The following is a 12,972-nucleotide window of genomic DNA, read 5'->3' on the forward strand; positions in this document are numbered from 1 at the left end:
ACCATGAAACCCAATATGGACAGGTTCACCTTCATTTACAACTCCTAAATTCAAGAATCAATGTATACATATACACAGTTGTACACTCTGTCATTTCCTCAGATGGACTTAAGCTAAAACAAACGTTTCGGCCAAGAGTGATGACTCATGCCTCTAACCTGGGAGGCTGGGAGGCAGGAGGATTGCATCCAGTTCCAAGCTCTCCTGTAACCCATGCTGGCCACTCACTCAGCTTTGACCTCCTTTCTGAGTTCACCAAGTGCTATGGTCTCAGAGGTCCACTAGATCCTGGGTGGCATGATGAAGCCAGGAGAGGCCTGTGGAGCCAACACATGTCAGTGTTCCCTGCTTCAGCCACTATACCTCTGTCCACCTGACACAAAAATCAGTCCCAAATCAGTCTTTGGAACCCTCTGCCCATCCTCTGTCCTCTAGGGTAGTGCCTTGTAAAGGTCACTGTAGCTAGCTAAGATAGTCGTGTGCCACTGTCGGGGGTACTGGGAGAGAGGGAGGATGGCTTGGTGCAGTAGAGTCCACCACACCCCCAGGACAAGGCAACTCTTTGTCTCAGTTCGGTGTTATACAAGCTCCTGTAATTACAGATAAAGATAGAGGTAGGATGACCCGGAGGTCAAGGTCAACCTGGGTCAGAGAGTCTCTGAAAAGAAAAACCAAACACAGGCCTTGATGGCACTGCGTGTCTTTAATCTCAGCCCTCAGGAAACAGAGGCAGGGGGATCTCGGTAAGTTTGAAGCCAGCCTGGTCTACAGAGTCAGTTTCAAGATAGCCAAGACTACACAGAGAAAAATCTATCTTGAGAAGCAAGCAAGAGAAAGAAAGGAAGGAAGGAAGGGAGGGAGGGAGGGAGGGAGGGAGGGAGGGAGGGAGGGAGGGAGGGAGGGAGGGAGAGAGAAAGGAGGGGAGAAAGAAAGAAAGAAAGAAAGAAAAAAAGAAAGAAAGAAAGAAAGAAAGAAAGAAAAAGCAAACAAGAAATAAAATACACCTGGACAGTGGAGTCTCTCCACTGGTGGAAAACATGGTCATATTCATTCCTCTCTATATTTTATAATTTCCCCATCTTTTATTCTAATGTTAGAAAGCTACAGAAAGTTATCCTCTCTGCTAATTATTCTAAGTATGTTTTTGGAAACGATAGTATCTCATCACCCAACATTGTTTCAAAATATAGAACAAATTGGGGCCGAGCGAGATGACTCAGTAGAAGAAGATGCTTGCCACCAAGCCTGATTTCAATCCTTGGGATCCACACGGTAAAAAGAACGAACAAAGTCAGACGGTGACACCCGCCTTTGATCCCAGCCCTCAGGCTGAGGCAGGTGGATCTCTGAGTTTGAGGGCGGCCCGGTCTACAGAGTAAGCTCCAGGACAGCAAGGGCTACACAGAGAAACCCTGTCTTGAAAAACCAACAGAAGAAGAGGAAAAAAAGGAAGAAAAGAGAGGAGAACCAAGTCCCAAAAGTTGTCCTCTAACTTTCACGTGTGCGCAGTGGTATGAATATGAACACAAATAGGTAAAATAAATGCAATAAACTGTATATGTATTATAAATATGTTTTAATAAATTACATACACACACATGTATTAAAATTCTTACCTTGACTCTGGACAAAGATCTTCCCAGTAGCATGTGGCTTTTGAAAGGGAAAGAATGAGGGGAAGTTAATTGGATGATCCAACCATTCTGTGCTTTTTAGAAATCAAGATAATTAGATACCCATTCGGAAACATCTCTAAGTCACCCACATTGGCTTCTTAGGGGTACAGAGGTCCTTCCACCCTAATGAGTTTTGCATCGCTAAGAAGAATGAAAAAAGAAATGCCACGTACTGCAGCCTCATGGGGGCTGTCAGCAGAAGAGCCCCTGAGGCCTAGGAGGGCACCTGCTGCTGAAGCAGGGGAAGGCAGGGCAGTGCCATTCCGCGAAAGTGCCATTCAACTTTGTCCCTAACTTGAGAAAGGTATCTCCTATCCCTCGGGATGAAGGAAGAAGAGGAAGAGGAGGGAGGAAAGAAAGAGGATGGGGAGAGGAAAGGAAAGGGGGAGAAGGAGGTGGGAGGAAAAGAGGAGGTGGTGGGGAGAGACTCAAAGAGCACAGTGGTGGCCAGTGAGGACAGGTTGGCCTCAAGACCTGGCAGAGCCCTCCATGTCTCCAGGATTCAGGCAGAAGCAGTGATCCCCTCTTCTGCTCCCTCCCTCCTTCTCTTCCTCTCTCTTCTTCTGTCCTTTCCCTTCCTTCTCTCATATTGTTCCTCTTCTTCCTTCTCTTCCTCTCCCTTTGTGACAAGATGCCAACACTCTTATTCTTTGTGGCATTCCCTGGTGAAAGGGTATAAAGCCACTAGAGGGCAAAGAGTTCATTTTTCTAGGTCCTGGAGACACGGGGGACTAATAACCATTAAATGAACAAAGGTGGGAGTTGGAGAATGGCAGGAAATCGCCTGTACCATGGCAGAGGGAATTCGAAGATGCCAATGGCTGTGGTTGAAATACAGCTCTTGTGGAGGTGAGCTGTGGGGACCAATACTGTGTAACTTTTTATTTTGTAACCTAATATCCTCATGTTGTTGTTGTTGTTTTGTTGTTTTCGTTTGAGACAGGATTTCTCTGTGTAACAGCCCTAGCTTTCCTGGAACTTGCTCTGCAGACCAGGCTGGCCTCGAACTCACAGAGATCCACCTGCCTCTGCTTCCCAAGTGCTGGGATTAAAGACGTGTGCCACCACTGCCCAGAGTCACCTAAATATTCTGATGAAGGCAGGAAGGGACACCTAAAGCCAGAGGTCATCATTCCTGTCATGTGTACACACACACACATGTGCACACATACATATATGAGGGGGGCATAGCACCACCGCTAGGAAAGCAAGGTCCTGACATTATAAGGGGTATGTACAATGGTCCTCAAACTAATTTGTCAGTTTGGAGAACAAGCCGTGGTGATAAAGCCCCGCCCGTCAGGCAAACATCCCATGGAATGATGGAGAGCCAGCCGCAGGTCTGAGGATGAGCAGCTTCCATTCCAGAACACTGAGGTTCCCTTCAGTTTGGCTTTGGCCTCAGCACCACCTTTTTCATTTAGCTCTTTGAACCACTGGTCCACCAAAGCCTCCGCTGTCCTACACAAGACGTTGTATGGCGGATACGGGTGTCCCTGAGGGAATCCCTTGAAATCCCAAGTCTTTAAAGAGAAAGTATTTCAAAATTTAAACCAAAAAACCACAGTTAGGCACAGTGGTGTTGTCTATAATTTCATCACTTCAGAGACTAAAAACAGGAGAATGGCCTCGAGTTCAAGGGCAGCCTGGGCTACAGCAAGACCCTGTCTCAAAACAAGGCAAAACAAAATGAAAATCTCCTATTTAAAGAAGATGATAGAGACTTTTCACAAAACAAAACACAAATAAATAAATAAATAGAGGAGTGGGCACAGGCAAGTTACCCTGTGGCACCGTAGCCTTCGCTAGCACGTAAATTCAAAAATAATAAGAAGCTCAAAGGTGTGCTAGCTAAACCCACATCGTGGGCTGTGGTCTTGGGGGACTTGGTGCTTCAGAGCAGCAACTTCCTCAGGACTGACTTTCCTGCCCATGGCCCCTGAGCCATACTTGTCTCCATAGATATTGTGCCATGCCCGAGCCCAACTTTTGCCGGGATTCCAGGCCTCTCATCTCCTGACTCGGGGCCTCTCCATATTGGAACCCATATACAGGAGCATATTCCCATCTCAGGTTATTTGTTTGCGTAAGATGGGACCTCCTGGAGCCGAGGCTGACCTCGAACAAGCCCGGTAGCTGAGGGCAACTTTGGTTTCTGATTCTCCGCTTCTGAGTACTTGCATTGTGGAGGCAAGCCACTAAGGTTTTGTGGGCTGGGGATGGAACTCCGGGTTGTGCGCGTGCTAAGGAGCATGCTCCCTACTGAGCTGCATCCAAGCCCAGTTAAAAATGCCTTCCGAGTCTCGCTCACGGAGTGAGTGTTTTCATGGTGAGACCCCGCCTTGTTTGACAGGGTTATCTCCTGTAGTTACAGTGTATTATGCAGCATATTTTCTGCTTGGCAATAGATTTTATGTGAAAAGGTGTAGGAGAAGAGTAGATAACCTCCCTGAGAAGTGCCGATCTCCGTGTGATCTGCACTGATAACAGCGTGTGAACACTGTGTGTATGGGTGGCGATTTCCTCTAAGCAATCCGTAACTATTAGATACAGTCTTTTAAGAAAGCTACAGTCAGGAGTCATTTCTGTGATTTCAAGGCAAACATTGAGTCTTAGATTCTGAACCTACTACGAGAACTTTTAATGTAGTTTCCACTGGCGAAAAGTTGAATGTTAAGATTAGCCTTTTTATTTTATTAGCCAAAGAACGGGAGGTCTTCTTGTAGCTGTGGTCTGGTCTTTCTTTTCCTTTGTCTTTTCCCTCATCTTGGGGTGCTCACCCTCAGAGACAAGCGCTGCACCACTGAGCCCTGCCTCCGCCCCCTCACCCAGTGCTATGGCAACACCAAGCTAAGCGGCAGCTCCTCGTTGGTGGATTCTAGGCAGGTGCCCTACAGCTGAGCCCAGCTCCACCCTCATCATCCCCGCCACCGCTCTCTTTTCCCTTTTAGTCTAGGAAATGGGTCTCTTACAGAGACTCGCTTATTTCAGAGCATGTACCTAAAAGGACGCTGGCTTTTCCTATCAAATAATTAGTCAAATTAAGTATTAAGTTCTCCCATTTATTAAAGTGGAATTTAATACTCTCCCCATTCCTCTTAAACTATCACACAAAGCAGCCTGGGCTCTCAACTGTTCAGGCGTTCATTAGATGCCAGAGAAATAGCCCTGGGAGGTGAGTGAACAGACACTCACAAGTCTCTAGGCACGGCCATTTCTTCCCGTCACAGAGTTCAGCTGCCAGCTTAATTAATTTTGGGTAGAAAGGGGAACTGAAAGGGTCATCTTGACTTTTTGTGCTTGTGTTAGAAAGTGTATTTCTCCTGAGAATCGCAGCAAGATTGTGCTGGGATCAGCATGTCACTACATCCAACTTAATTACCTTTCTAGAAATGAAGGTGGAGAGAATGCATGTCTAAGCTTTGAACTGGCTTCTTTGCTTAAAACCACATTTAAATACATTATTTCGGGGCACATACATATTATCTCCTTTTTAAAAGTGTGAGGAGGGGGTTGGGGAAGAAAAACCATGTGCCTGCAGTGCTCCAAGAGGCCAGAAGAGGGCATCAGAGCTCCTGGGACTGGAGGTAGATGATTGTAAACTGTCACATGGGAACTGAACCTGCGTCCTCTGCAAGAGCAGCCAGTGCTCTTCACCACTGAGCCATCTGTAGCCTCCATATTCTCTCTTTTGAAGCCAGAAAGTACCAGGCATGGTGGTGTGGTAGTGGCTTCAAAACTTCTAATCCCAGCACTTGGGAGGCAGAGGGAGGCCCAGCTCTTTGAGTCAAGGTCAGTCTGTTCTACATAGTAAGTTCCAGGCTACCCAGGGCTACACGGTGAGACCATACTTCAGGAAAGAAAAGGAAAAAAAGGAAGAGGAGAAGGAGGAAGAAGAGAAGGACAAAAACCACACGAGCACTAGAGGAGGTCCTGTAATCTTTCTAATCTAGGATTACTGATATTTGATCACACTTTGGTAATAATTAGGCAAGATTAACAAGGCTACAGCCTGGGTCAAGCCCGCTTCCAAAACAGAGAGCATAAAATTAAAAACCAAAGCTGGTTTCTCCTCCGGGAAGATTAAGACTGCGCTGCTCAAAACACATTATCACCGTTCATGGTACAGGAATCAAAGTCTCTCCTCCAAAATCGAAAAGAATTCCATAAACACGGCTGAGTAAGAAACCTTTCTATTAGTTATACATATTTGTATTTGAAAAAAATCAAATCAAATAAAGATATTGGGCTGAACTTTATTGAAAAACCCACCCACCAAGCCTGTACAAAATGTGTATTAAAAATAACTTCACTTTCAAATTTAATAGCTATCCCAGACTCATAGCTACGAAAACAAGTTAATATCATTTTTTATTAAGTTTATCTCGGTACCTCCTACATCCTCATCCGGGACAAAGCCATCTAAGCTACTTCACAGTGTTTTCCTTCCTTAGTTTTTTTTTAATTTTTAAGATTTATTTTTAATTATATGGATATATGAAGGTATGTATGTGCACATGGGTGTAGGTGCCCATGGAGGCCAAAAGAGAGCATCAGATCTCCTAGAACTGGACTTACGGGCAGTTGTGAGCTACTTGGGGTGGACCTGACCTCAGGTCCTCTGTGAGAGCAATATATACTCTTAATTACCGACCGAGCTATCTTTGCAGTCCTTATTTTTTATTGAAAAAGATTTGCTTTACACCTATTTATTTTATTTTACGTGCCTGAGTGTTTTGCCTGTGTGTGTATATTTGTAGCACATGCATGCTTGAAGCCTGCAAATGCCTTAAGATGGCATTAGATCATCTGGAACTGGAGTTAAAGATGATTGTGAGCTGCCATGTGGGTGCTGGGAACAAAACCTGGGCTTTTGGGAGGTGGAGTAAGTGCTCTCAACCACTGAGCTATCGCTCTAGCCCCTCCCTCGACATTTGTTTGTTTTTTCAAATGCCTACTAGTCTTGGCAAGGGATTGTCCACGCTTAGATCTGACTGCCCCAGGGTAGTGTTTATATATATTTGGTAACATATGTGTGTGTATACATATACATACCTATATTCATATATATATATATGTGTGTGTGTGTGTGTGTGTGTATGTATGTATATATTCTGTAGCTTATACATATCTGAGGCAGGTGTGGTTGTACATGCTTTTAATCCCAGCACTTGGCAGGCAGAGATAAGCATTCTCTGTAAGTTCCAGGCTAACCTAGTTTACATAATGAAACATGGTTCTACCCATACATTAGTGCATCTCTCAGTTCTCATGAGAGAAACATCTTTTTTGCTGTAGATGGTGATTAACACAGAGACCCACAACTGGTCATGGCGTAAAGAATGAGAGACTGGAATGCTCAATCCTGAATGGCACAGCTACATCACATTCCGTCTACCCAAGGCTCAGGCATTATTGCAGAAAAGGGGGGTGGGAAGGCCGGAAGAGCCAGAGGCAGTAGGTGACTTCGAGAAAACAATGTTTGATGGGGAAGCTCAGCCAATCACATTTGGCTAGGGTGTGGCCGCCTGGGGCCAAGGAAGAAGGACCTGGGAATCCGGGTGCCTGCCCCTAGTTTTGGCTCTCTGGGCTGCACGTGGTGCTCTCGGGACCTCGGTTGTGTGAGTTTCTCTGTTTTCTAATTATCAAATTATATTTCTTTGATTTTGAGCTGATCTGGTTAATTCTAACTACCGGTCGACCACGCCCATCAAATGTTTTCTTACACAGCAGGGCAGTTTCCTATATTAGCTCACAGCAGCTGAGACAGTGTGCGTAATACCCATGCAAGCTAAAGCCAGACAAGATCTCGGCATGGGAGCTGGAGAGATGGGTCAGTGGCTAAGAGCATTGGCTGCTCTTCCAGAGGGCCCGGGTTTAATTCCCAGCACCCACGTGGCAGCTCACAACTGTCTGTAACTCCAGTTCTAGGGGGTCTGATAACCTCGCATAAAATTACGTGCATTGAGTTTTGCATGCAAGCAAAACTCAATGCACGTAAAATAAAGATAAATAAGTTAAAAAATAAATCTCAGAATAGGGGGGAAGAAGACACAAAGTCTCACCCTTAGCTGAGGAGCTATCAACAACTGCTGACTCCGGGGAGAGGAAGAGACAACTTTCTTTGTGCACGTGGCCCCTAGGTGGTTGACGACACCTCAGGGTGTGTCCCATATGAAAGAGTATATGTAGAGTCAACTGGACTCAAAGGTTTTACAAAACAAAAGAGAACACAAAGTTGTGTGGGTATGAAAGGAAGACAGATCTGGGAGGAGGAGGAATAGAGGGAGATAAACGTGCTCAATAACACTGTATGGGGCTGGAGAGGTGATTCACTGGCTAAGAACACAGACAGTTCCTGCAGAGGACCTGAGTTCGATTCCCAGTACCGATACGATGGCTTACAGCTTTCTGTAATTCCAGCCCCAAGGGGCTCAGACAAACATGTAGAACACAGATAGAATGCAGAAAATATATATATATATATATGAATATGTATACATATATATATTTTTTTTAATTAAAAAAATGTTTCCTACATTGTATAAAACTCTCAAAAAATTAATGAAAGAAAACTTTGAAACATCATCACTAAACTTTTTAAGGGTATCCACACTGGAAACAGCAGCACACAACTGTGCCATCCCACCACGGTCTAGACGGCCTCCCTGTCCCCGAGCCCTACTGGAAAGACTCCAGAAGAACACGTACCCACTGCATCTGCGCTGTGTCCTTCATTGCCTCTGTGAAAGCCACGGCAAACCTAGTCAATGGATAGAGAAAACAGTCAATTAGGCTGGAATTCAATTAGCACAACTCTGAGGCAGCACTTCCCATCAACTCATGAGAGCCGGACAGGGCACGGTTCCATCCGCTGTCATTACTCCCGGTCACTGCCCATTAGGCCCCGTCTCCACCCACACCAGAAAATGCTGTGGGAGGGAGATAAACTCAACGATGCTCGAAACCTCTTATTTCTCTTGTTCCTTTCTAATAATGCTAGAAAAAGCAGAGATTAAAAATCAAAGGCCAGAGCTGGGGCAATGACTGAGTTGTTAAGAATATTTACTGCTCTTCCAGAGGCCCTGGATTCAGTTTCCAGCAACCACGTGCGGCGGCTCACAAACACCTGTTACTTACTAGCTCCTGGGTACCTGACACCCTCTCTGACACCTGCGTACATGCAGCATGCACACTAACGTACATTTATGGGTTTTTTTTTTAAATCATCAAAAGCCAGAAAACCAAGTTCAGTAGGTGACATAGTTAATATGTTATGAGAAGCACACCAGGGCAAGGGGCACATGACAGGGTGTGTGACCAGGGAATTCTGTGTGTGCTATAGTGCCCATATCTGCCCAAGAAACCTGTACGATAATGGGAATACTTACATCTTAAAGCCATGTAGCACACACACACACACACACATGCATTCAGGTTTATATATACAAATAAATTTTTTAAAACAATAGAAGAAAAGGTCAGTCCTAAGTGAAGCACAATTAATAAAATCTCAGAGACAGATATTGGGGTTTAACCTGAAGACCAGAAAAGCAAAGCAACAAGCCACTGGCTCTAAACCTCAACCTCGGTCCAAAAATGGTGATCCTGCCTCCAGGAAACTTCAGAATGAGACTGTGTGTGAGAGCTGTCTCCTCCTGTCTTATATTCCTCTCAAGCTCTGGGATTAAGAGTGTGCACCACTACTGCCTGGTTTCTATGGCAAACTAGGGCGGCCACTGGGATTAAAGGTGTGTGTCATCCAAGGCTGGCCAATGTGGCTGTCTTACTTTTCTGATCTTCAGGCAAGCTTTATTTACTAAAAATACAAATGAAATGCCACTATACCTAAGGGGCTCCAGTGCTAAGAAAATGGGGGACCTCTATTTTAGGCTGTTGACCAGGCCACTAAAGATCGCTCAGCAGGACGAAGCTTACTGTTAAGTCTTACCACTGGAGTTTGATTCCCCTGGGATTCTACATGGTGGAAAGAAAGAACGAACTCCCACAAGTTGTTCCCTGACCCCACATGGGAGCTGTATCATGCTCACACATGTGCATGCGTGCACACACACACTAAATAGATGTATTTTAAAAGATTGCCTTTTCTGTAACAAGAGTGCAACAGATACATTTTAACTGAGTTGTCTAAGACATTTATTGCATAAGAATTACGTAAAGATATTCCTTTTTGACCAAACCAGGTGATAAAAACCCACAACTGAATTATAATAGCATCAGACAGTAATTTTTTTTTCAGACGGTAGCTTTAAGGATTAACCATACACATAATTCTATGACTGTCACACAGAAAGATTTTCGAGTCAGGAGCTCTCTAAGTCAAAGTCACTCCGTCAATCACCATCTTGAAAGGGTGCAGAACCATCTAAGAAACAGGTCCTATCTATGAGGGAGTACCTAGACTAGGAAAACTGAGTTGGGAAGACCCAACCTGACTGTGGACAGCACCATGCCGAGGGCTGGGGCCCTGGGCTGAATAAAAGGGATGGTGTGAACTGAACATCAACATGTATTGTTCTTTTCTTCCTGACTTGTGGACACTATATGGCCAACTGCCTCACATTCCTGCCACAATGGCTTCCTTGCCAGGACGAACTGGACAGTACCTTTAAACTGCAACCTCAAATAACCTTCCCCCCTTTTCAGAGTTTTTCCATGGAGGCTTGGGCTGGCCTTGAACTTAGAGATCCTTCTGTCCCTACCTCTAAGGTACTGGGTTAAAACGTGCCCACCACCACACCTAGGTCCTTCCTTAAGTAGCTTCTGTCAAGTATTTTGTCACAGCAGTGAAGAAAGTAACTGTCCTGGAGAGTTTTATGTCAATTTGACACAAGCTAGTGTCATCAGAGAGGAAGGAACCTCAACCTCAGTTGAGAAAATGCCCCCATGAGATCAAACAAGCCTGTGGAGCATTTTCTTAATTAGTGATTGATGCAGAAGGGCCCAGCACATCATGGGTGGTGCCATCCCTGAGCTAATGGCCCTGGGTTCTCTAAGAAAGCAGACTGAGCAAGCCATGAGGAGCAAGTCAGTAAGCAGCACTCCTCCATGGCCTCTGTATCAATTCCCACTTCCAGTTTCCTGCCCTATTTGAGTTCCTGTCCTGACATCCAGATGATAAACTGTGATGTGGAAGGGTAAGCCAAATAAACCCTTTCTCCCCCAGCTTGCTCCTGGTCATGGTGATTCATGACATCACAGCAATAGTAACCCTGACTAAGACAAAATCAAATATGCACGTTACTGAGTAGCAACCATTCAAGATAAAGAACACAGAGCTGAGACTCATATTACACACTGGCACATATACAAAGTACAGTGATTAAAACTATATTGTCTGGCATAAGAACAGACAGGAGGACCAATGGAACCAAATAGAAGACCCGGATATCAATCCACAAACCTTCGAACACCTGATTTTTGACAAAGACCAAAAAATATCAAATGTAAAAAAGGAAGCATATTTAACAATTAGTGCTGGCATAACTGGATATCAACATGTAGAAGAATGAAAATAGACCCATATCTATCACCATGCACAAAACTCAAGTCCAAATGGATCAAAGACCTCAACATAAAGCCAGCCATACTGAACCTTACAGAAGACAAAGTGGGAAGTACACTTGAACGCATTGGCACATGAGACCACTTCCTAAATATAACCCCAGTAGCACAGACACTGAGAGAAACAATTAATAAATGGGACCTCCTGAAACTGAAAAGCTTCTGTAAAGCAAAGGACATGGTCAACAAGACAAAACAACAGCCTACAGAATGGGAAAAGATCTTCATTAACCCCACATCAGACAGAGGTCTGATCTCCAAAATATACAAAGAACTCAAGAAATTGGTCATCAAAAGAACAAATAATCCAATTTAAAAAAAAATGGAGTACAGACCTAAACAGAGAACTCTCAACAGAGAAGTCTAAAATGGCTGAAAGACACTTAAGGAAATGTTCAACATCTTTAGTTATCAGAGAAATGAAAATCAAAACAACTCTGAGATTCCATCTTACACCTGTAAGAATGGCTCAAAAACACTGATGACAACTTATGCTGGAGAGGATATGGGGAAAAGGGAACACTTCTGAATTGCTGGTGGGAATGCAAGCTGGTACAGTCCCTTTGGATGTCAGTGCGGCGATTTCTCAGAAAATTAGGAAACAACCTTCCTCAAGACTCAGTAATACCACTTTTGGGTATATATCCAAAGGATGCTCAATCATACCACACGGACATGTGCTCAACTACGTTCATAGCACCTTTGTTTGTAATAGCCAGAACCTGGAAACAATCTAAATGCCCTCGACCGAAGAATGGATAAGGAAAATGTGGTACATTTACCCAATGGAGTACTACACAGCAGTAAAAAATTAATGACATCTTGAATTTTGCAGGAAAATGGATGGAGCTAGAAAACATTATTTTGAGTGACACAGAAAGACAGTTATCACATGTACTCACTCATAAGTGGTTTTTAAACATAAAGCAAAGAAAGCCAGCCTACACACCACAATCCCAGAGAACTTAGACAACAATGCGGACATTAAGAGAGACTTACATAGATCTAATCTACATGGAAAGCAGAAAGGATAAAAAGACAAGATCTCCTGAGTAAAGGGAGCATGGGGACCTTGGGAAAGGGTTGAAGGAAAAGGGAGAGGCAGGGAGTGGAGCAGAGAAAAAATGTAAAACTCAATAAAAGTCAATAAACAAGCAAAAAAAACTGTATTGGCAACAAGAAAAAGAATGGGAGCTCAAAAGTGAACATGAGGCCAGGAGCAGACTCAAACACATCTAAGGGTTTAGCGCAATGGCAGAGAAGAGGTTCCATAAGTCGCAAAGGTTCCTACCCTCCTACCCAGGATATATCTCAGAAGATGTGATAATGCTAGGTAGGGGCTGGCTGGAGAGACAGCTCAGTGGTGACGAGCACTGGTTGCTCTTCCAGACAACCTGAGTTCAATCCCAGCACCCACATGGTGGTTTACAACCATCTGTAACTCCAGTCCCAGATCTGACAGCCTCTTCTGCCCTTTAAGAACACTGCATACACAGAGTTCACAGACACACATGCAGGAAAATAGTCAATCACAAAAACTAAAGAGAAAGGAAAAGAATTTTTAAGTAAACAGTAGCAAATGGCAAGTATTCTTTTCCAAAAATATACCCAGAAACAAAATGATCCTAATTTTCAGATATACTTCATTTAATTTTGATATTTATAATATAATTACCAAGTACTTACTATGTCATAATTCTTAGAAGCTGAT

General features: G+C 44.1%; 1 protein-coding gene across 4 annotated transcripts in view; it reads right to left on the reverse strand.

Annotated features, from left to right (window-relative positions):
• Glt1d1 (glycosyltransferase 1 domain containing 1) overlaps positions 1–12,972 on the reverse strand; it is a 75,134-nt gene that overhangs the window by 46,492 nt on the left and 15,670 nt on the right. For all 4 annotated transcript variants that reach the window (XM_048433688.3, XM_048433689.3, XM_087903616.1 and 1 more), the window contains exons 4-5: positions 8,388–8,439; positions 1,617–1,653 (exon numbers count right to left, since the gene is read on the reverse strand). In XM_048433688.3, the coding sequence (XP_048289645.2) occupies positions 1,617–1,653; positions 8,388–8,439 (89 nt within the window). The remainder of the gene's footprint in view (positions 1–1,616; positions 1,654–8,387; positions 8,440–12,972) is intronic.

The sequence above is a fragment of the Myodes glareolus genome, chromosome 2, assembly GCF_982192425.1.
Source record: "Myodes glareolus chromosome 2, mMyoGla1.1, whole genome shotgun sequence".
Taxonomy (NCBI): Eukaryota; Metazoa; Chordata; class Mammalia; order Rodentia; family Cricetidae; genus Myodes; species Myodes glareolus.